Source organism: Acartia tonsa, chromosome 6 (assembly GCF_053477335.1).
Source record: "Acartia tonsa isolate MP-2025a chromosome 6, ASM5347733v1, whole genome shotgun sequence".
Taxonomy (NCBI): Eukaryota; Metazoa; Arthropoda; class Copepoda; order Calanoida; family Acartiidae; genus Acartia; species Acartia tonsa.
The window spans coordinates 14,269,013-14,294,910 of record NC_137265.1 but is presented as its reverse complement, the minus strand read 5'-3'; the positions used below and the strand labels follow the sequence as shown (position 1 = coordinate 14,294,910).

The window sequence follows — 25,898 nt, the reverse complement described above, 5'->3', positions numbered from 1 at the left end:
GTTAAATAATTTCTATTTGATTAAAATGAAAAGAATGAAAACTATACACATAAAAGATACATGCTTTTTAAAAATATTTAAAAAAAATAAGTTTGAATAATCTTATATTTTATCATATTTGTATATGTGACAAAAAAAAATTTGTTGTATGCGTAAACGTTTGTTGTCATCTTTCACTATTTAACCCTTTACAGCCAATTTTTTTGTGTTTTAAATAAGTGATGGAAAACAAGCACGATAAAGTTAATTCATTGATATATTGTAAAGAATTAAGTTTTTAATGAATTAATTTAGATGAAATCAAAAGGCCTAATTTTACTCTATTCCAGAATACTATATATATGAAGCAAAACACTCCAAAAGCTACGAATTTTACCCAAATAAAAAAAGACCTTTTGCTCTGATCAAAAAAGACCACAGCAACAGTAAAATTAATTTTTAAATCCCCTCAAAAAAGTTTATTGGGGACTTAATTCAAATTTAGGCTCTGCAGTTTAATTCTACTGGTGTCATAGTATATTTTTGATATATGTTTTAAAAATAGGTTAAAAACAGTTTAATTAGATTATTCACTAATTACGTGTACCAAATATTCCTAAGAATCACCGTTTCAAAGATAATTGCAATAAATTCCGTAGAAAATTTATAGAATTTAAGGGACATACGAACGTTTTGTTAATAAAAATAGTATTACTAATACTATGATTTCCAAATATGTACCAAACTAATTCAGAAACTATTAGAGTTATAGTTTACAGACTGACTTAACCTAATTGTAGAAAAGCTTCGGGTTAATTAATCTTATATATTTATGTGTATGTCTGTGTGTGTGTGTGTGTGCGTGTATATGTGTTTTGTGTGTGTGTTCGTGTGCATACTGCATAATATTTAGTGCAGTTTAAAATCAAAGGAACTGTTATCCGATTTTTTTTTAATAAATATAATTATGAAATGTCTGTCTGTCTGTGTGGTTGTTCTGAAAAATCTCGCTAACACTGAGCTTTTAAGATTCTCATTAACTGTGAAAGGTTTAAAGGTTGTTTTCCATTTAGGAGGGGGGGTGGGTGGGTGTTGGTAACACCGCACTTCCAAGAGAAATCGCCCCTTAGTTGAGTAAAAGAAATAGGAGAAGTTTTTAAAAAATATTGTTTTTTTCTGAAACTCAAACAAATATACCTAATATTTATTGTTGTATCTATTTTTTTTTCATGCAAAAATCGATGATAAAATCTTCATTTTTGTTTATATGATTTTGAAAGATTTTGTTAATGGGACATTAAAGTTCTAAGGGGAAAATATGATTTACTCAGCCGTTATCAAAGATAGATGAAATTTTTTTAAAACAAATTTTGCAGAACATTCAGTATCAATATTTACTTAGCTGTTATCTATAATACAAAGTAGCTTGATGTCTGTCCGTCTGTCCGTCTGTCAGTCTGTCTGTCCCTTAAGATCTCGGTAACCACTGAACCGATTGGATTCTACTCTTCAGGGTATATACCTATTGGTCCTGTGGTGGTTATAAGCTATTTTCTTGGGGGGTGGGACACCCCCAACCCCCCCAAAACCAAAAAAAATCCCCCCCATTTTTTTTTTTTTTTTTTTTTTTTTTTGTAAGAAATATCCTTGGTCCTTTGTAGAAGATTCCTTTGTGGAGGATTTCCTTTGTGGAATATTTTTTTTTACAAATTTCACCTTACACTTTTTTTACCATCTCTTGGGGCAAAGCCCCTAGAGGCTAGGGGCGAAGCCGCTAGTAAGATATATATGGCTAAAATTTGCTTTCAAATTTCTGCTTAAAAATAAACATCCTCTTAATAACTCATTTTGTCCGGCTGTCTGCGAATTCTGTTGGGTCTTTTCATCCTTGTTCTCAATGTGTGATATGTGTATAGTGCAAACAACTTTACATTATTACATTTATCTTAAATTAAACAATATTTTACAAGAAGTAAAAATAAATTTTTTCAAGAATGAAATAAAAAATGCGTCTATGAAAATAAGAATGTTAAAGTGATGTTATAATAGTTAAAATAGTGTGTTAAAATACTGGTCATGTTACCATAATCCCGCTGTCATGGTATTATCATGGACACATATCATCCTTGTCAACAAGAACAAATAGTTTCACAGCACACTAATACAACAAGTAAACATGAATGTACTTCAGGTAAGGAAATAATTTATGGCTCGGCAGCTGCGTTTCAGCCGCCTGTAAGCCTCAGGGAAATTAAACGTTTACAATTTTAAAAATCAGCTGGAAGTTTAAACCTGACCCAAATATGGCAATTTCTATATCGAAAACATTTTTCAAAGGACCCAAACGGGTTTAAATTTGAGGCTTCTTCGTAGCTGACGTGCGAGTGCCGAGCCCTGGTAAATATAGAAAGACTAGATTATCAATATATCAATACTAGAGTTGGCTCAATATAACTATATCGCTATTGGCTAGTTTTCTATAAGTACTATAAGTATTTATTAATTTAAATGATTTTAAAAAGAATTTTTCAATTATATTTTTTTCATATTACCATCACCAAAGGGTTAATATGATTAAAATTTTTGTATTAATATTTTAACACAAAGGAAGTGTCGCCACAATTGAATTCTTTTAAAATAGAGTTTTCTTAGATTTACTCTATTATGAACGTATATTTTTTATTTATGAAATAAGGATTAAATACTTCAATGTAATTCAAATATCTACATGAAGTGAAAAACTTAATTCATTTCATAAACAAATAGAATAAAGGTCTTATTGCTTTGGTCAATGAGAGTTTATTATGGATTATTGGAGCACTATGAGTTTTAATCACTTTACCATTGGAAGACTCGAGCTCATTTATAGACGTTTATTTCCTATATAGATCTGTCATGGATCTTGATGCAATAAAGCAGGCCATTTTGTAAATGTTAAAAATTGGAAGATTTCATTAAATAAAAGTAATCGCAAATATACTTAGTAAATAACATTAGGAACACAGTGTAATTACAAAGCAATCATTGGTTACGAAATGTACATTATAGTTATTTTTTCTTTAATCTTTAATACAAATTAGAACGATAACTGACTGTCTTAAGATCTCTGTAACCGCTGAACCGTTTAGGCTATACGCTTCAGGAAATATATTTTCTTAGGGGGGTAGGACACCTTCAACCCACCCAAAAATGAAAAATACATCCCCTTATTTTTTTTTACTTTTTCTTTTTTATTGTAAAATACAAAAAAATTAGGTTGATCAAACCTCTTGGGGCAAAGCTCCTAGAAGCTAGGGGCGAAGCCGCTAATAAATGGATAAATTACTAGAAATAAGATAGATGGTAGATTGTTTTATATATTTATAGAAAGATAGATTGGTAGTTAGAGACTCATTTAAAAAGTGTTTATAGAGTAGCTTTGTTGCAAAAATTGAAATTACAGAAGTTTATTTCCACCTTGCTCCAATTATACGGAAAATTCACCATTAAAACTGTTCAAATAAAATAAAAAAGCAATACTATTTGGTTCAAGTAAAAATCATTGACAAAAATGAGATAATTATTTCATCTTTAACAAGGATGAATTGATTTTAAGAACAGAAAATTTAAATAGGGGACATGAAAATCATTAAAATATCAATAAAAAATATTTCTAATAAAAATAAAAATAGATGAAAATTAAAATAAAATTTTACAGGATTTGGCGGTAAACAACATAAGGTCCTACGATTGTTTTCTTTACATAAACTAATTTTATTTACTAAATATATTTGCGATTACTTTTATTTAATGAAATCATCCAATTTTTAACATTTACAAAATGGCCTGCTTTATTGCATCAAGATCCATGACAGATCTATATAGGAAATAAACGTCTATAAATGAGCTCGAGTCTTCCAATGGTAAAGTGTTTAAAACTCATAGTGCTCCAATAATCCTCATTAAACTCTCATTGACCAAAGCGATAAGACCTTTATTCTATTTGTTTATGGAATGAATTAAGTTTTCACTTCTTGTTGATATTTGAATTACATTGACGTATTTAATCCTTATTTCATAATAAAAAAATTTTTTGCACGCTTCGCGCGCATTTTTAATACTATATATTTAATAAAATTTAAATTACCCCCCCCCAAAAATTTTACCCCGGGGGTAAATTTTGGGGGGGGGTAAACTAAATTTACCCCTGCCAACAGATTTCAGGGGGGGTAATTACCCCCCCCAAGCAAATTTTACCCCCGGGGTAAAAATTTTGGGGGGGGTAAAAAAAATTTGCGGCGCGCTTCGCGCGCCATTTTACCCCCCCCAAAAACGAATTATCCCCCCCCTAAAAAATTTTTACCCCCCCCAAAATAAAAAGCTTGGACGCCCCTGCAACCCCCATATTTAAATTTTTGAAATTGCAATGCACATGGAAACCACGCATTGTTTTTACCTTTTTTGCACAAAGTAACGGTAAATTAAAGTACCACGTCGATTAATTTTGCTTTTTTGTTTGTTTTGATAACTCTTCAGGTTTCCTATGCCTGCAATACCCATTCTCCTCCAACCCTACCGGAATATGGACCTTCAGGAGCACACCCCCCCCCCCCACCTCTATCCTCGGAAAAGGGTTAAGAAGTATTTTACGAAAAAATGCTTAGAATAAAAATGTATTAAATGATGTGTAACTGATTACATAGGAAAGATGATTATTTAAATGCGCTCAGCATTCTTTGCAATAAATTTATCTTATTTAAAGCGAAGCTTTTCTACAATTAGGGTATGTCCGTCCTTCTCTACGTAATGGATATAATTTATTGTTAACTAAAGTATGTCAAAATAGTCCCCTCGATTTAAATCAAAAAGTTATAATTTAGAAAGCGTCGCAACTATATAACCGCTACCCGTAAAAATATAGATTCCTAGGAAGAATAGGCATTATGTTAGTACTAAAGTATCTCTATAATTAAGTCATGAAATGTAAGTATGTCAATAATAAGCTTTTAATAGTGTTTGTTTTTAATATTTTTATTTGTGAAGTATATCTACAGTTAAGTAGTGTCCTTCTTTCAGAATATTAATTTAGAATTATGACATTTAATAATCGTTCTATTGATTTTAAACCTTATACAAAGAACTTTCTTTCGATTCCTTTCATTGCAAATTTTTGTTTGAAATGGTAATTTCTATGACAAAAAGGCACACGATTATAGCAATTTTACAGAATAACAGCACATCGAATTATTGTTCAGATTTTTGAACTATATTCTTTTGTTTCAATGTATAGAAACGTTGTTTTTCTGACTTTTGTTAAGCCTCTATTTAATGAAGATTATCATTGTTATTATTTATTGTTATTTGTTGTACTTTGATCTTAACAAAACATTTAATATCTAATTTAAGAGCACTTCGCAAACTTCAATGATAGTATTACTTAAGCATTTCGATAACATAAGAAAACATTTGAAATGGTTGTAGTTTTGATGTCGCAGTAAATATTAGCCAATTTAGCTGATTAATTAAAATATTCTATATCTATATTATGTCAGTTTTGGATCATTGTAACTTCACAAAAGCACCTAGTCCCTGCGGAGGACCTAAACCTTGCAATAGCTTTCCAACTTGGGGCTAACCTAAACTGATAATATTAGGAAATAAATGACCTAACCCAATCTAATAAAATTTTTAAAGGGCTTAAGAATTTAAGCTTATACTCTAATAGGCACCCCTTAGCAGAAGGTAAATATTTTTATGGGGATTTTAAGGAAATATATGTCAAACAATATTAAGGGGATATCCCCCCCCCCTCTCTCTCTTTGTTTCCCTACCCTTAACCCTCTTAACTATAATAGAATTGTGTTCTACCACAAAACCACAACTGTATAGTTTTACATATATAAATCGAAATATTATTGCTTGGATGTTGCACCAGATTTTTATGTACTTTGATAAAGTGATTGTCACATCTGTCTAAAATAACGACACCCACCATTCACCACCTTTAACCTATCCCCTCCCCTACTACTGGATGAACAAACTGGCTTATAATTAAGGTCCATATTAGCAAGACAAATTTTCCCCTGTCAATATATCCACGTATATCTTATATCCATTATGTATCATTACATATATATGTAGGTTCGTGTAATAGATATGTTTATTATTTTGCAGAATTAAAAATAATGTTGATTTTTTAAATCAAAAGAAATATATTAAAAAGGCACTTTTTTGCCCATATACTGTGATACAGATCAATGGATGTAGAATCTACGTAGATATTAGGACAATAGAAAAATTGTCATCAATTTAAGATGCTATTTCTCCTGTCTTTTATTGGTCCATTAGTTCGTCCAGTAGAAAGGGAAAGGGATATGGTAAATCCTTATTTTAGCCCGCTGTCTCACTTTATTAGAGTACATGAAAATCTGATGTAAGTAAAGTAACAGGATGTCTGTTTGTCTGTTTCTGTGTGTTTGTGTGTTTGTTTGTACCAAAGGATCTCGCTAACCGCTGAACCGATTGGGTTCTCCTTAACAAGGTAGATTCTCATAGGTCCCGGGAAGGTTTATAACTATTTTGGGGGAGGGTACCACCACCCTCCTAAGAGAAATCAAAAACAATAAATTTTTTTTACCTTTATCTATTTAACAAAGCGAGTTCAAAGAAACATAAACGTCAATATGTATATTTTATCTATAAAAAAATATTATTAAGTACATAAGGAATTCTAAAGTTTTATTGATCGTTCAATTTTTATTCCACATTTAAAATATTTGCTAGATTCTTTATTATTCTGTACTAGCGGCTTCGCCCCTAGCCTCTAGGGGCTTTGCCCAAGAGGTGATAAAAAAAAATTATTGCGAGAGACCATAAAGGACCATGGAAACTCCTTCAAAAAAAAAAAAAAAAAAAAAAAAAAAATGGGGGGGGATTTTTTGGTTTTTGGGGGGGTTGGGGGTGTCCCACCCCCCGAGAAAATAGCTTAAAACCACCACAGGACCAATAGGTAGATACCCTGAAGAGTAGAATCCGATCGGTTCAGTGGTTACCGAGATCTTAAGGGACAGACAGACAGACGGACGGACAGACGGTCAGACGGACAGACAGACATCGTTCTACTTTGTATTATAGATATCATTAGTATCTTCTTTTCAATTATTGAACGTTTTAAACCCCTTGTTCATTAAGAATATACCTCTCCCTTACTATTTAAAACTTTTTAAAATTTTGAGAGAATTTTACCCCCCCCCCCGCCCCCCCCCCCCTCCCTTCATACTCACCAAGTTAATTCTTAATAATTATTGTCACATACCACCCCCCGCCCACTATATAAGAGTTAAACTTTTTATCAAAAAACCTCTTGAACATTGTACCTATGAAATTTGAAGATAAAGTGTCTAAACAATCATATGGATACCCTCCTCCCCCAATCGTTATACTGTTACCTAAATAGGAAAATCCCCTCCCAACAGATCTAGAGTTAAATCTTGAATACACCTCTTGATTGTTGCTCATATGATATATTCCCACTATTTTGGAGTTGAGTAATATATCCATAATTGCACCAACTTGTAGATAATACCTACATTCTCCCCACCTTGATAGAGTTACAGAAAACCACCTCCCCGCAGATCTAGAGTTAAACCTTGGATACTCTTTTTAGGATTGTTTATTTGTATCCATTAAGTATGGCCCTACTATTTTAGAGTTTAATGATCATATAGATAAATACACAATACCCTATTCCTCCCTCCCCCAATATATAATTAAAGAAAACCCCTCCCCCCAGATCTAGAGTTAAACCTTGGATGCACCAATTGATTATTGTATATATGATATCCATTGAGTAATTAACCACTACTTTAGAGTCAAATATTATATCCATAATTCCACATTCTCCCCACCAATACATAGTTAAAGAAACCCCCCTCCCCCCAGATTTATAGTTAAACCTTGGATACACCTCTTGATTATTGTATAATATCTACAAGGAAGTAATTTTTTTGCGTGCATACAAAATAACAGCGACAAAGGGGAATGTAAATTTTTAATGTTTTTAATAGTAAGGCCAAAATGACTTATGTCACAAATGTGAAAATCGAACACAGTAATAGTGTCTGACTGATTATGACGTAACAAAAAAAATTTAGCCAATGAGAGGCCACTATAAATTTTACCATTGGTCATCATTTCAGATTTTCACGAACACAGTAATAGTGTCTGACTGATTATGACGTAACAAAAAAAAATTAGCCAATGAGAGGCCACTATAAATTTTACCATTGGTCAATATCGGCCTCTCATTGGCAAATTTTTTTTTGTTACGTCATAATCAGTCAGACACTATTACTGTGTTCGTGAAAATCTGAAATGATAGGGCAATGGACGATTATTCTAAGTAGATCTCTAATGATGATAATATAACCTAATCCTTCTAAAGTTGAAGATATTGGTTGAAAAGTTTGGGCACTGCTATCTTAAACTAATCAATCAGGATTTATTGAAATAATCTTATGTTTTTAAGCCATATACATAGTTATAAACCTTCCATGGACTTATAAGAAGCTTCACTGTAAAGGAGACTTATATCAATCCACCGATTAGCGAGATCCTGCGGTAAAAACAAACACACATACAAACATACTTACTGTTTTTTTTCTGTAAATTTACATGTTCACTTACTTATTCCTTTACTCATAGAAAGATTAACATATGTATTAGTTACATACATTTTAATCATAAAACTTCACGGCACTCCTTTAAAGTTTAAAAAGTACATATTGTTTTCTTATAATATAAAGTAGATGGTTTTTTTTCTTGATCTTTAACAACTAAAGTTCTTCATTTTAGAAAAGTTTCAATAGGTTCATTGAGAGTTTTAGGCTATTTTATATCTCGTTTTAAATGATTTCGAAAACGGAGCCCCTAGATACTATAGGGCAGCCGATAGCGCCTAAAAAAAGTATTAAACATATCGATATTTAGAGTAAAATAGCTCTTTTTACTTTACCCCCACCCTCTCCCCAGTATCATCAAGGGGGAAAGAAATATTTATCGTCCATTGTCATATACATAAAAGCTTTTTAAAAATCTAATATGTTAAATATTTCATTAGTTTTGCGGAGTAACGTGTGACAACAGAGGCAATCGTCTCGAACAGAGAAACTCAGGGAGGGGGGAGGGAGGGGACAGTGCCAGATTAATAAATTTAGAACCCATTTTCATCCAAAAAAAAAACCATCTAATAATATTTAGGGGGGAATTATTTTTTGTTTAGTTGTCCAATCCCTGCATCCCTGGAGAAACTGCATTTTTAAAACAATTATTTTACAGCAAATGTACTAGTGTTGCTTGATTAGTGGCTTCGCCCAGAGGGGGGGGGGGGATAACTGTCCCTCCCCTCATTTATTTTTGCTATGTTGTAGATATTTTTCGCATAGCCGCATGCTTTAACAAGGGATACGGTTTATTAAAGGGGCGATTTATCTTGGGAGGGTGGTGTTACCCTTTAAAAAAATAGCTATAAACCCTCTTTCACCTGTGAAAAGCTAAACTCAGAGGTTAGCAAGATCCTCCGGTACAAACAGACAAACAGACATCCTGTTATTTTGAATAAGTATTGAAGCTGTAAGTAGATTAAACTGTCCTAAGGTTTTATTATCAGTGTCCTTTGGTAAACAACAACTACTCCAAATAATTCGCTTCATTAAACATTTTTTTACATTGTTTTTTTTTAAATAAAAAATGTTTACATCCATTTCGTGAACATAAACGATGAAAATAAATAACTAAGTTTTAGAATTTTTACGCGATTTTCCTGAATTCTATTTTATAGCGAAGTAAATTTATTTGTTTGAAGCTTAGGATTGAGTTATTCTTTTTAGGCTCCAGAATGGTTTTAGACAATTTTATTGTCAGATTTGAGCCATGGCCTGGTATGGTTTTAGGTTGTTTCCTAACTTTTAATACCCCTTTGAATAGAGAGCAACTAGATGCTAGGGGTGCAGCCGCTTGTATTTATTAAAAAAAAATATTAATTGAATTGGAATGCCACCTAATTGTTACAGAAATATTCGTGTAAGGTTGATATTGATAGAACGATTCTAACATGCCTTATCAATTGAGCAAAACTATCCGTTATAATGGTAGGGCGGACACTAATTATAAAAAAGCTTTGAAACGAATCTTGATTCAATTGCCAAGCTTTAAACATAACCATAATAAGATGGTGGATTAATGTTTAAAATCTATAGGACAATATTAACATAAATTAGATTATAGCCGGGTATCTGACACAATAGGACAGACAAACTAACCCTTTTTGTAAAAAGATTCTTGTTTTTTTTGAAACTTAAATAAAAGGAAATTCAATAGAAAATATAAAAATTTGTGCATGAAGCACAAAATTAAATAACTTTCTTTTAGAAAAAATACTATAAATTATTATACAGTTCTGAAAAAAGCGTAGATTTTAAATACAAACCCATTACTAAAAGATGGACATACTGACAGACAAACTTTTTATAGAAGTTGCACTTCTAAAGGCAATTATATTTTACAAGAACAAAAAAAATAATATACTAAACACAATAAAAGTTAATAAATAGGTTTTTTTTTAAATTGCTTACTATTGTAAAATTAATTATTTCATTTGAATAGAGGTAAAAAATAAGTTTTAATGCTTTTTTATGATTATAACTAATTATAATTATTGAAATTATTGTTTTATTTTTACATAATGCAAAGAAGTTGTATCAACTTTATTTTTATAGCTAGCCGGTCCTTTTAGTAAGTAGTAGATGTAAAATTTTTCATAGAATTCAGATATGCAATCGGTTTTTTTTGTAGACCTCTTATTTTTTAAGTAATTTAAGTTTTAAAAAAAAAATTAAGTCGATTTTAAGGTACTAAAATGCAACAAAAAAAAGAAAGAAAATGGCCATTATGAACAAAAATAGTAAGATCTTTAATTTGACACCTTACTTTTTCAATTCTGTCAGGTAATTATTGAAAAAATCGATTTTTTAAAACCCACGAGAATAAAAACTTTGAACTCAATTTTATCATTTCACAAGTAAAAAAATATGGGTTCATATATACCTTTAGAATCAGAAAAATATTACGAATCCATTGTAAGCAAAATTGAAAAAAAAAGTTTACAATATAGTATATAAACTACAATAAAAGGAGTTATATGAAAATATCATATTATATTGTACAGGCAACGTCTTAACTTTTGAATTGGGTATAAAAATGGGAAGGGGGTATAGAGGGGGTAAAGAGGGGGTAAAAAAGGGAAGACGATAGTGTTGCCAGAACAAAAAATACAATTGGCCATTTTTATATTTTTTTATTTTTTTACTTTTTTTCAATTTTGCTTACAATGGATTCGTAATATTTTTCTGATTCTAAAGGTATATATGAACCCATGTTTTTTATGTCTGTTTGAGAAAATATTTAGGTCTAAAGTTTTTATTAAACCGAGGTTAAAAAAATAGATTTTTTCAATAATTACTCAACAGAATTTTAAAAGTAAGGTGTCAAATTAAAGATCTTACTATTTTTGTTCTTACTGGCCATTTTCTTCTTTTATTTTGTTGCGTTTTAGTACCTTAAAACCGACTTAATTATTTTTTTAAAAAACTTAAATTACTTAAAAAATAAGAGGTCTACAAAAAAAAACCGATTGCATATCTGAATTCTATGAAAAATTTTACATCTACTACTTACTAAAAGAACCGGCTAGCCATAAAAAAAAAGTTGATACACCTTCTTTGTAATAAATGAAAAAGTAAAACATTGCTACATAAAAAGCATTCAAACTGCAGGGATTCTAAAGGATAAGGCCATAGACGATGAAATGATTTACATTGAAAACAAAGTTACTAATATTTGGTTTAATTAATTGTTTTAAAATTTTTGAATCAACTAATCAAGTACATTCCAAAATATATTTGTATGATGTAACTTGATATATTATATCATGTTGATCAAATAAGTTTTATTGTTAAGAAATAAATTTTGTGTGCTTTAGCCAGAACATTCCTTCTCCACTCCCTCTCTTATTCGAGGGGGAGATATTTTATGCCAAACACCTTCTTGGGGACCTGAGCTTGATCTTTAAATCGTTTTTATGGTACGCTGAATCGGGGCGATTCAGAGGTGAACCGTAGGTGCGCTGATTGTGAGCCACAGCGCACCTATAAAACATTGATTTTTAAAAGATTTTCGGCGCGGTGTTTTTAGATCGCTTGCGCACTCACTAAAATATCGATCCGCGCCAGTACAACTTTATTACTCAAGCCGTGTCAGTAAGGCATTTTATATAAAATGCCGTGTCAGTATGGTATTTTATATAAAACATTTATATATAATTTATTTTAAAAATAAATATAAAAATGTTTTCACGATAGTTTTGCAATAAAATATTAAAGTAATTAAATAAATATCCATTTATTACATATGATTCACCCCGATTTGGACCGGCAATGCTACTCGGTGAGTGGCATTGCCGCGCCGGTACTGCGCCACTGCCCGATCCAAATCGCCCATGCAAATTCGATTTAAAGATTGGTATTTAATAATTTGATGGTGCACTGAATGAATCGCCCCGGTTTAAATCACCTATAAACGATTTAAAGATCAAGCTCTGGCCCTTCGGGTCCTCTGATAAGCTTCACTGTAAAGGAGAACCATATCGTTTCAGAGGTTGGCGATATCCTTTGCTAAACACACACAGGCAGACACACAGTAAGGCATCATGTTACTGTTATACTATCCCTAATAACCCTGATTAATTTAAAAATCTTCTGCTTACCGCAATATCAGGAAACTATTTTGTACATATCTTGGTATGAAATCATTTCCGCGCAGTTTTTATCAGGGAGGAAGAAACATTGGGCTGTTTATTATAGTCCCCAAAGTTTTCTTATTCGTTGGCTAACAACTTTTGATTATTGAGATTTAAATGGTTTGTTCCAAACTAAGCTGTGACAGAACTTATCAACTAATAATTTTAAAATCTACAGAAACAGTAGCATTGTTTATCATTTTTGGGGATGTATGTCAAATTATCGTCTGTTGTCTTATCCCTGAGTAATTTTATATCGCAAACTTATTTTTCTTTTAATAAATCATTTTAAAAGTAACTTTGGGAATGCATTTATGATTATTTGCGGATTTGATAAGATACCATAATTTTTACTGTACTCTTATAGTCAAAAATTTTATTGTTATTATTGGTTTTACATAAATTTAGGATTAGCCTTAATGAATTGTGAAGGTCAAATAAGTAAATTAATTGTATTTATTTCTCGAGGAAATTTATATATTTTTTATGTGTGAAGATTCTCTACATTTCTACTATGTCTGTGTATCTTAATGTAGGTCTGTTTGTGTGTATTAGAAGTTTTTCATGCATTTGTTTTTTCCCTTTTTATGTACAAAATTGCATTTTTGTCAGATTTATTTAAAAAACTAAACCTCATTAAAAAAACCTAATTTGCAGGTTTAATTTGATATGGTAAAACGTAAAATTTTTGTCCTTTCATTAAGAACTTTCATTGGTTATTTTAGTTCAGTTTAGATTAAGTAAATATCAGAAGAGCCCTTGTAGGGCTAGTATCTCATTTAAATAAGGTCCTGCATGGATTGAACGCAATGCAAGGGCTAGAATTTAAATCTTTAAAGACTTCAAGTCAAAACTCTGATTGATATTGATATAGCTACAAAACTTTTGTTGATTTTTCTCTATAATTGTTTGTCAGAATCTTTGTCCCTTGCTTAATCTTATTGACCAACAACCAATTAGGTCTCTACCTAACTATAAATTGCTTAACCAAACTATTTGTATTTATGTGGATAGGTTTTGTTAACTTTTTTTCTATAACTGTTTGTCAGAATCTTTATCCCTTGGTAAATCATTCATGGATGTTATCAATTAAGGTTCTATCAAACTCAAAATTACCTAACAAAACAATTAGCATTTAAGTGGAGATGGAGGGGTTTTGTTGACTCTTTACTATAATTGTTTGTCAGAATCCTTTTCCCTAGCTAAATAATCTATGGATGGTTAATCGAATAGGGATATACCTAACTATAGATTACCTAACCAAACTAATTTATGTTTCAGGTATTGATAGTAATGGTAGTCTACCGTTATAGCTCAACCTTGTTATAAATTACCTAACCAAACAATATGCATTTGCTTGGAGAGTTTTCGTTGACTTTTCTTTGTCAATTTGTCAGAAGGAAAATCTATCTTTGGATGTTCTACAACTTATAGCTCTAATAATCTGAATTACTTTAAAAAAATTATTAAAGTGGAGAGATTTCGTTGATTTTTTTTCTAGATTTGTTTGCCAGAACCTTTATCCCTTGATAAAGCTATGAAGGTTCTATCAGTTAGGGCTCAAACAATCTCTAAATAACCTAACCAAAGTATGAATTTTTCAGGTATTGCTAATATTGTGTATGTACACGTGTGTGGCCTGGACGGGGAAAGAGCACTGCAAGACAGTTAAATCTGATTACAAAATTTCTCCAGATTGTCATTACAGGTAATTGTATTTAAAAAATAAAATTATTCAGAATGGGACATTGGACTCTTTATTACACTAGTTCCCAAAGTCTTATTAGTTGGCCTAACAAGCTCGGAGACTTTTGTTGAATTTTAAATTGAGTATCCAAACGTTTCAACCACTAATAATAATCTACAGAAGAGGTAATTTTGTGTATTTTCATTGGGAATGTACATCAATTTATCGTTCATTGTCTTTAAATCCCTGGAAAATATATGTTACATCTGGTTCAAAATTTAATAGTTCTATAAAAATTTTTCCAAAATCACATAAAAAACCTCCAAAAGTTTTTAAAATCCTATGTTAATGACCATTCAATAATATTAGAACACTTTCTGTAAATTTATAGTTAAAAATGTGAATACAATTGCCGAATCATCTATGAAAGGCACTGTATCTTTATTATTTCTTAATATTGTTTTCTGGCTGGTTTTATTTTTTTATTTTCTGTATGAAAGACAAGCCTTTCTCCATAAAAATGAATTCTGAATTTTTTAAAAGAAAAATGGCAAATAAAATAATATTACAATGGAAAATTAAACAGTGCCCGCCTCACAGTGCTTTCGAAGGTGCTTTGACTTTAGTGTCAGAACCTAAATTGGGACAAAGTGCTTTTCATTACCCTAGGTTAGGAAACTTCATTTCACTTTTCAATAAAATCTAAAATGCAGCCGTTTTTGAGAAAATTAGATTTGAAAATTTCAAGTTCAATTTTCACCTACTAAGAGTTATCGCATAACCATGACAAGAAAAGCAAAGATTATTGATTTAAAATTTGGAACAAGTTTGCTTTAATAAAGTTCTTCATAAAATCACTCCTGAAGTGAGTTGATTCATGTTCCTTTTTATCAGTTGCTTTGCTAAGGTCACGGAAATTCAGCCTTAAATAAATTATATATAGAGAGGTTTTATGAGAGACTTTATAAAAGCAAAGTTGTTCAAAATTTTAAATAAATAATCTTTCTTGTCATGATTATGCAGTAACTCCTAGTAGATGAAAATTGAACTTGAAACTTTCAAATCTAATTTTCTCAAAAACGGCTGCATTTTAGATTTTATTGAAATGTGAAATGAAGTTACCTAACCTAGGGTAATGAAATGCACTATGTCCCAATTTAGGTTCTGACACTAAAGTCAAAGCACCTTCATACGCACTGTGGCCTATATTTGTAATTAAATTGCTGGTATTTCTTCTTTTATGATTAATTTTGAGTACCAAAGAACTTAATTTTGTATGCTACATCCCTTGAATCCATGCAATTTTGATGACAAAATGCACAAGAAATTTTATAAAATAATCTGAATATAATAATCATGCACGAAAAAAATACATATGTCCTAATCAAGGAAACGGGGATGATATAATCCAAAGGGGACAGTGCGACACAAAAAAATCAAAAAAATATTAAAGGTCTTAATTGAAAATTAATCTAGTATGGTTTAATAGAAAGTTGACCGCCGAAAAATAAATAAAGAAATTATTGGTTCAATGATATTGGTTTGGACCTGAGGGACCAAAGTCCAAGGCCAACTCTGAAGGGATCAAACCTATAATTATTTTTACGATTCCATGGTATATTTCTAAATTCTATATATACCATGCTCAGATTTTTAAAATTGTAATGCTTTAGATTTATTAAATTTTCGGCCGGAATAATTTTTTCGGATAATTGGGAATTTAATAACAAATGATGATAATGTTTAGTGTTTAATAATAAATTCTGGTTATAAAACTTTGGGTAACAGTGTAATTTACAGTCAAATGTATTCTCTCCACCTGGGGAATCTTCAAATTATAAAAAAGTATGAAATTGGACCAACAGCAAAGTACAACTTCAGTTGAGAATCTTTTTTTACACAATATTTCTTTCTCTGCAAGATTTTTAAAAGCGAAGCTTTTCTATAATTAGGGTTGATCCGTCCGTCCGTCCGTACGTCCGTCCGTCCGAGATAGTTAGCTTTTATTCGTTAATTTAAGCATGTTAGAATTGTCCTATCGATTTCAAACTTTGCATGGTGATTTCTGTAGTAGTTAGGTACGATTTAGAAAGCGTAGCAACTCTATAATCATTACCAAAATGTCCGTACGTCCATTTTAAACATGTTGATTTTTTTACTTTTTTAAATAGCTTTTTTTTCGTTAATTTAGGCATGTTAGAATTGTCCTATCGATTTCAAATTTTGTATGGTAATTCATGTAATAGTTAGGTACGATTTAGAAAGCGTAGCAACTCTATAATCATTACCAGAATGTCCGTAAGTCCATTTTAAACATGTTGATTTTTCTACTTTTTTAACAACAAATTTTTATATGATCTAATTATCCGTTTGATCTGATATTTGGTATATTGATTCCTGAGCAACAAAGAACAATATTTTAAGCGAAACAACTCTATAATCAAGCCCTAAAGATGTAAGTATGTCCATAAACATTATCCTGTATCAAGCAGTTTTTCAACAAATTTACTTACAATTTTGCTTCGAATCTTATACTTTTATATTCTGATTATTCAGTTCAGACACTATACAAGTATTAATGTCCGTTTGTCCTACCGTTTCAGTGCTTCGCTTTTATGGATGTTGTCATCCTTGTTAAGTAAAAACTTGTTAAAACTTTGGATGCAACTTTATAACAGTTTAGTTACATACTTCATTTGGCCTGACAATATACTTAAACAAGCATAGACCACCTGCATGTGGGCCAAATGAAACTTGTAACCTTTAAAAAAAATTACATTTGTAAATATCCACTGACATTTTTCCCGCCGATCTACACAGGCTACGGCCATCGGCTGCCATAAACTACAACCGAAAAAAATATACAAGGATCTAAGAAGGTTGCTAAATAAATGCGGTAAGGAGGAAAAAATGACCGCTTTATAGTCGGAAAAGGTTTCAGAAAAAGGGAAACTACACAACAGTTTTTAGACTTATAGCTACGATAGGAGTAAAAATACTGCTGGGGTTGGTCGATTTTGAAAGGTTAAATAACGTTGTAAGAAACCTATATCAGAAATCCTTTTAAAACGGCATTTTTTAATTTCTATTAACATTCGAACTGTTAAATTGCTTAGCATTAAATTTCTTAACTTGAAAAAAAAAACAAGAGAAAGTTTCAAATTTAAAATATTAATGATTAGTCTAGCTTAATAAACTCTAATATTATGCAGAATCAAAGCATTTTTCTTCTTTTCAAATTGTATAATATTTGTTGATAAAAAAAAAAAATTTTTGTTGTTACAATAGATATAATATATACTGTGGATAATTTTGTCGCCAATTTAGGTTGCTACTTTAGTCACCATTTATTGATTCCTTCAGTAGGAGTTGAGGGTGTTGGTTTAGATAGGTGAATTGTTATATTAGCCAGCTGGAAGGAGCATTTTATTAGAGTAGTTTGGTAATATATGGTGCAACATCCAAGTTATTATACATCGACTATTGTTGCATATACTGCTGTCTGTTATTCCTAGTGGCCAGAAAGTGCATTCTAAACTGTTTTATTTGGAATGACATGCATTTTTAAATTATGTCTTCCATTATGCATGTGCATACGAAGTTTTTGGGAGAATCTTCACAAAAATAATTCAGCCGTCTATCTATCATAGCAGCTGAGGAAATAAAACTTTCAAACAGAAAGCATTAAAACAGACAAACGGAACAAATAAATTATCTGATGCTCATGAAAATGGATCTCGCCAACCTCTGAACTGATATTGTTCTCCTTTACAGTGAAGCTTCTTATAGGTCCAGGAAAAGTTATTTTGAGGAGGGTATCTCCCATTTCCAAGAAAATTCTCCCTCTACAAAAAAGAGCATCCCCCCCTCCCCCCAAAAAAGGACATTATTTTCCTTATTAAAACTAAAATTGGAAATGATGGTTCGATTTCCCCCACCCCCAATTTTCTCAAGTTTCTCGCAGTGGCGTGCGAAGCACTTTGTCTAGGGGGGGACATTTTGATTATATATACTTTATATAATATTATATAATTTTAAATAAGGGCGTTTTAAGGGGTGGGATTATTTGATTATGGGCCTTCTAGTCCTTATCCCTTCTTCCCCATCCCTATTTCTCATTTATATCCCCCCTCTCTTCCCCCCCATCTCTTCTCCCCCATCCCTTCTCCCCACCCTGCAATGACCGAAGGGAAGGGAGCTAGAAAGCATCTTCGAAAAAAAAGTACAGAAGATAATTTAACCTTTACCCCCCCCCCCCCCCCACCACAAAACATTTTTTATGGGTGAAAGTGGATGTTATAAAATCTCAGCTGGAAGGATGAATAACCCCATTAAAAAAAAAATTTGGGGGGGAGATAAAAACACTCATTTTGGAAATAATTTATCAAAAATTAACCTAATATGTAAAACTGATTTTAAATATTGACAACATCTTTAAGTAGCAAAGCACAAAAAATCATTAATAAGAATACAGACAAGTAGATTTAAAGAGCATCTGTTGAAATAAATATATATTTTAGGTAGAAAAAGTCACAAATCCTTTTTCCTGTATTGTGTGATGACAGTCAAAGTAAATTACATAATGGATGCTCGAAACAGCAAGAAATTTTATTTTTTTTAATATTATAATCCACAAAAAAATTTATCGTTCCATAAAAACCAAAGATATAAAGAACTATGTAAAAAATAAAAAAAATTACTTGTGCTTTCATCTACAGATATAAAAATCTCTTAGAAATATGGTAAAATTTTGGGGTATAGTCTCTTTTGTGGCAATGCCTCTTAAGGGTCATTTCGTCGTATTTTCATAGTAGCTTTTAATAGGTTATTCTAGGTTAAGTTAGGTCAGGTGATTTCCCCGCAGGGTTAGGCAATTGGCCCCTGCAGGAGCTATAAATAGGTGGAAAGCTACTGTGAAAATACAACGAAATGCACCTTAAGAGGCAATGTCACTAAATGGACTATACCCGAAATTTAAAAGATACAAAAAACAGCCAAAAACGTCTTGAAAAGCAGTCTGACCTTCATGAATTTTTAATAGTTAATTATACTCTATAATGATGGGAATATTAACATTAAGTTTTAGCCTTAAATTTTTAATTGCAGTTGAAAAAATCACATTTCCCCTTAGCATTACGTACTGACAGCCATAGTGAATTATAGAGAAGCTAAAAAGTTATATCAACATATCCTACCCTCTTTAAATGGCACTTTAAAACTCTGTTAATTTTTGATTAAGTGGTGTTTCCAAGGATTTATAAGTGCGGTGCTTGAAGCGCACCTAAAAATATTTACTCCCCCTTTGAACTGAAATCAATTAAAGACAACAAAAGTGGCGTATTTTATCAAGTAAGGAATATAGAGTGTAGTTAGTTTTAAGGGTTTTTAATGAAAATTGCCATAAAAAAAGTCTTTTTGTAAGGGTATATACACAAAAAAAATGATAAACTTATCCTGAAAATAATATGACATCATATATAGTTAATAGTTATTCATTTAGACAGACATACAGTGTTGAGAAAAATGCTTAGATAAATAGATTAGATTTATTATTCTTGGGTGTACATACATAGAAAAAAAAACAACAAAATAATAAATGAATTAAATGAATATTATATACATTTATATATACAGTCAAATTTTATTGATATGGTTAATTTATAAAAAAAATTTTCTTCTTAAATGGCAGTTTCCTAAAAACTAGGAAGTATGCAGTAATGTGTTTTCACACATTGTTTTCATACAGGCCATATAGATAAGACAAAAATTCAACGCTGTTTCTTTTTTATATAAAATAACTTTTTGATTGAATATTTGTTGTTTACACATGTTTTTATAGAAATAAAAACAAAATATACAATGTGATAAAAAGCAGAAACCATTTGGAAGGGCGCAAAGCGCAAATTTTTTTCTTCAAATATGCAAAGAGGGAGGGATTTTGGGGCTATTTATTACACTAGTCCCCAATATTTCATATAAAATTTTCTTATTCATTGGCTCAACAACTTTGGGAAATTTAATGGATTTTTGATTGGTTGGTTGATAAAGTCTAGATTCCATACATTTCATCCACTAATTGTAATCTATATAAGGGGTAATTTTGTGTATCATTGGGGATGCACAAAATTTCTTTTGTAAAAAGTTTATATTATACAAAATAAAATACTTCCTATTACCTGGTTTGTTATGTTCAGTGAAAAAAGATTATAACCTAATTTCTACACTAATTTAAAAATTTGGTAAGGTTAAATAAATAGTAACTGTCTGTTTGGCGCGAAGCACCAAATTTTTTTTTTTGAGTATTTCTTGATCTTTTTTTTGGAAACTGGGATAGTTTTGCTTTTTTTAGGGTAGGGGGCAAAAAGGGGCATTTTTGTTGACCAGGGGGGGGCAAAATGGGGCATTTTTCAACATTTAGGGGGGGGGGCGATGGCTAGGGGGGGGGGGCAAGGGGGGGCGTTTTGGTCGCTAGGGGGGGGGGGGGCGATTGCCCCAAATGCCCCCTTCGGTTCGCACGCCACTGGTTTCTCGAGAGGCTTCTAGGGGCGTAGCTGTTAGTATTTGAAATAGCAGCTAAGACTGGTGAACATATAATGAGTATCTAAAGTTTTTAAGCAAACGAATGGAAGACCCTGATTATAAAACTTTGGGTACTACCAGTACCCAAAGTTTTTAGTAAGATGCTTATTTGTTTTTAAAATCAAAAGCTTTAACAATGACAAATGAACATAATTGTCCATTTTTTTTTATAAAATTAAAATTTTAAAAAATATATAAATTAAGAAGTATTGTAACTGTTTAATTTGCCCTACAATAGGATAATGAATGAACACTGAACAGTCATAATTTGTAATATGCAAGAAAAATGGTGTTCTTTAACTTCCGTAATCTATCAAAACCGCCGATTATTTCAAAATCGCAAAATAAAACGTTTTCCATTTAAGGAACCTTTATATAGGTCCCTGGATTTTTTTTAGCTAAAGATTATGAAAAATGTATGACCTAATTAGTTACAATTTCATGGAAGATTTATAACTTTCTTGGGTTGGTTATAGGCTAGTTTCCTAGTTATGCTAGGAGCGAAGCAAATAGTAGTAAAAGTAATTTGAGTGGAGTTAGTGTAGCTACAGGAAAGAAACAACTTGTGTTGTTATAATATTTGATAATGTGATTCAAGTGCGGCATTAAATGCACACCCAGAAAAAAAACTATACTTAGTTTTGGTTAGTTCCTTAATTATATCACAGAATAAGAATCACGGAATCTAACTTTTTTCCTATTAAAAGCTATATGCATAAAACGTCGACTAAAATTGACAGACACACAGAGATCCTATTACTTTTTATATAAGGACGATGAAATATCATCCAAACGTTTCCTCTATAAAAGTTCATCTACCAGAATAAGATTTTTTTCAACATAAGTTGGATGGGAGGGGACATTGGACTGTAATTGTTTTGTAATTGAGTTTTCTTATTGGTTGGCTTTAAAACTTTAGGTTATCTTATAATATTTGTATTGGTTGGTTCTTAAGTTCAATGTTTAAACGTTTCAACCAAAAGTTTCATTCTAAGGAAAGGGTGATGTTGTTTATCATCATTGGGGATGTACATCAATTTATCATCCCTTGTCTAATCCCTTTTAGATGCCTGATAATGTGTAAGATTTCTTATCCCTGTATCCCAGATTTTTAATTTTTTTCTGATTAGAATTTAAATTTTTTTCAGAATATTATTCTGTGTTCTTGAATTTGAATAGTCACAGCAGATGTTATTCTTATTTAAATTAATAACGGCTGCGCTTATATCCTCTAGGGGCTCTGTTTTTAAATGGGTAGAAAAAGTCCCTTGACAGGTTAAGAATATTATAATTTTAATAAAATATTTAGTAAGGTCTTTGGATAGTTTTAGGCTATTTTTCTGCCCCCTTTCTATCCCTTTAAATTTACATATCCCTTCTTATAATTAGGTCACAGCCTGTACTATTTCTATGAGGTAAGATTTTTCTTGGTAAGGTGTCCATCAAGTTCTCCCTAACCTCTAAAGCGATTGCTTTCACCATTTTAAAGAATTCTTACATAGATCCCGAGATGGGTTTAGGCCACATTGTTTTCAAACTTTTCATCCCCTTCTTGAATTCTAGACACCTAGACTCTAGGCTAAAAAAATATGCTAATAAATTAATAATCATTTTTATTTGCATAGAATAAACAAATAACAATGATTCATTTCAATAATGTTGAAATTATCGGTGCATTCCCACAAATTGCATTCGTGTAACGAAACCCCCTTCCCCCTTATTATTTTTAATTTCTTTTATAAATAGTTTTTTCTGTGCCTTTAACCTAACCTCACCATTAGAAAAAGAAGAATAACGGAAAACTACCGACCCCAGTTATTTTTGATTATGTGTGCTTATCAATGCACTTTGAGGGTAAACGGCTTCTTATCACTAATAAATTTAAATACAATAGTTTATTATTTAGCGTCTAGATGTCTCTAATTTTCTTTAGTAAAATTCACAAATACAACAAATTTTATCTTTAAATAAAACAAAATAAGGAATTTATGTGTTGATATGCAATTCTTGACCTAAAATATAAAATTGGATAAAATACTGTAAAATCAAAAGAAACAAGTATAATTAGGAAAACTAAATAATCAATATGAAATTAAGTCTGGTTAAGCAATTCCTGATACATTGAAGTACTTGATATCTTCATTTCCATGTTTTTATAAGGGTTAAATTGTATACCCAATTTTTAGTTGTAAATTCAGTTGGATTTATACATCAAATAGGGTGGGGACACATGACTTCTAAATACACTTGTACCTTAACATGTAATCTTTTTCATTGACAATACCTTATTATTACTTTTGAAGTTTGATTTGTCAGTTCTAACCTATCAGTGTCCAAATTTTTGGACCAATTTAAGTTTCATTATACAGGAGGTGTTATTTTGTCTATGACTAAATATTGGTGATGTATATCAACGTATCCTTCATTAAAAATATTGACACCCCTTTTAACAAAAATCGAGGGGGGGGGGTCGAAGCCAAAGTAAATTAATCAGTTTATTCTAATAAGAGTATATTTGGACAGGGACTTTAAGGGATAAGAAATTTTATTTTTAGAAACTATCTTACATTGATTCTTAAGTTATTTTTGCGAATTATAAATTTACAATTTATTTTGTAAAGATGCTCTTACTTCGCTTTTTTCATCAAAATAATGTTTGACTAATAAAACTTTAAGTCAATAGTTTAACTGTTGGCCGCAAGGTGTCTCAATTTTTAAAAATTAAATTTACAAAAACAATAAATAAGTTTTTTTTCAGTTCCAACAAATTTAAATGAAATAGTTTTTTTTATTTGACTATAGACAGACATGACATATAAAGTTATTTTTATAAGAAGTTTTTTTTGAAAGAAAAGCATGTCAAAAGAAGACAATTATAGTAAAGAATTATGTTTACATTTTTATCAGATACACTTTTAGAGAAATGAAATCAACGAATTTCATAATTTTGTGTATGTGACAGTCCTATTTCCCCACCCTCCCAGAATTTAGTGGATTTTTGACACATAATTTGAACAATGAAATCTATTAAGGGGCGATTCGTCGTTTTTTTAAAATGGCTTTTTATAGGTTATTTTAGGTTATATTGGGTAAGGTGATTGCCAAACAGGGTTAGGTTATTGGTCCCGCAGGGTTAGATCCCCCCGCAAGGGCTAGAAATAGGAGAAGACCTACTAGGATCTAGGCGTTTTTATGTCCATTGAGATTCTAAGAGTCATAAAAATAATAGCTTCAAACAACCTAATATACGTGAAGTTTCCTAAAAAGGAAAACTCAATAAATAGATATAAGATGCCTAAGCTTCAGACAAACTAACCTAGTACTTGAATATATAATAGGAAAGAAAGCATGCCTTTTTGGCATATCCTTATACTTAATTAACAGGATGTTTGTGTGTCTGTGTATCTGTGTGTCTGTACCGAAGGATCTCGCTAACCGCTAAAGCGATTGGGTTCTCCTTAACAGGTTAGCTTCTCATAGGTCCCGGGAAGGTTTATAACTAAATTTAAATTTTAAATTTTTTAACTTAACTTAAAAATGATGGGGGGGGGGTACATACCCCCCCTCAAAAAAAAAAAAAATTCCACACTCAAAATATTTCTTTTTTACTTTTTTTTGAAATCTAAAATAAGAAATTGGGTTATCAAATTCGACTCCCCCCTCCTCAAGTGCCCCTAAAGGCCTCTTTGGGCGTAGCTGCTAGTAAGTATATATAAGATAATCTTATTTTAGATATATAAATACGTCTTTTTTATTAGAAATGAATTTCTTAGCTCATATTCATAATAAGCATATTTTCAGTAAAGATTTCCTATACCAATGATCATTCATTTTAATATTTACTTAATCTGTCAGTCTGGTGGTCATACTACAAAAGACATAAATGTTTATTTATACAATTTTTCGTGATTTTCTATTTACTTCTTTTTTGAAGATCAATAAACATCTGATCTATAACTCTCTTTGTCTATTTGTCCATTCATGATTTTTTGCGCTTTGCTTCTTATAAATGTTGTCCTCCTTGTTTTATGTATATTTTGTGTGTGAATTAATCATTAAAAATACACCACAAGAAGAACATTAATTCAAAAACAAACAAAAAATCATAAATTCATAAATTATTTCATACATAAAGAATATGTGAAATATTTTGAAAATTAAACAAAGCATAAAATTTAATTAGCATAAGTAAGGCTTATTAAGATGATTTAATCATAAGTTAGTGATAAGGGATTTTAGAGATAAGACAATGGACGATTAATTGATGTACATTCCCAATGATAATAATTATGTCAAAGTGTTTGCCACTTGTAGTTAAAACCCTTCCAATTAAAATTCTGTAAAAGTATCCAATTTTTGAAGCCAACGAATATAAAATCATGTTTACAAAACTCTGGGTATCAGTGTAATTTACAGTCCAATGTTCCCTCAATCCCTGTCAACAATTAAAAACCTTACTTAAAAATAACATATATTTTTACTTAGCCGTAACTGAGATTCTATGCAACAATTAGATAGACATCCTATTTATATATAATCTATTTATTATTTAAAAGTTTATTTGTTTCAGTTTTAAGTATTGCATTTCTTAAAGAAGTAACTTTAATTTAAGCTGCCAGCTTCACCCCAAGCCTGTGGTGTTTTCAATCTATTTTCTTATGTGTGGAACACCCCTGTTCTCGTCATTTTTTTACTAAATATAAAAATGTAAAGAACATTTTTTTTTGGGGGGGGGGGGAGTGGTAGATGAGTAGAGTCAAATCAGTTCATCGGTTACCGAGATCATCAGACAGACAGACATCGTTCTACTTTTTATTATAG

The 25,898-nt window shown here is 31.0% G+C and overlaps 1 protein-coding gene across 1 annotated transcript in view; it reads left to right on the top strand.

The window, feature by feature from the left end:
* Positions 1-1,976: 1,976 nt before the first annotated feature.
* The window catches only part of LOC145322981 (uncharacterized), a 57,946-nt gene continuing 34,024 nt past the window's right edge, over positions 1,977-25,898 (top strand). Inside the window, exons 1-2 of the mRNA XM_080165368.1 lie at positions 1,977-2,170; positions 14,416-14,519. Coding sequence (XP_080021494.1) covers positions 2,156-2,170; positions 14,416-14,519 — 119 coding nt within the window. The 5' untranslated portion in view covers positions 1,977-2,155. The remainder of the gene's footprint in view (positions 2,171-14,415; positions 14,520-25,898) is intronic.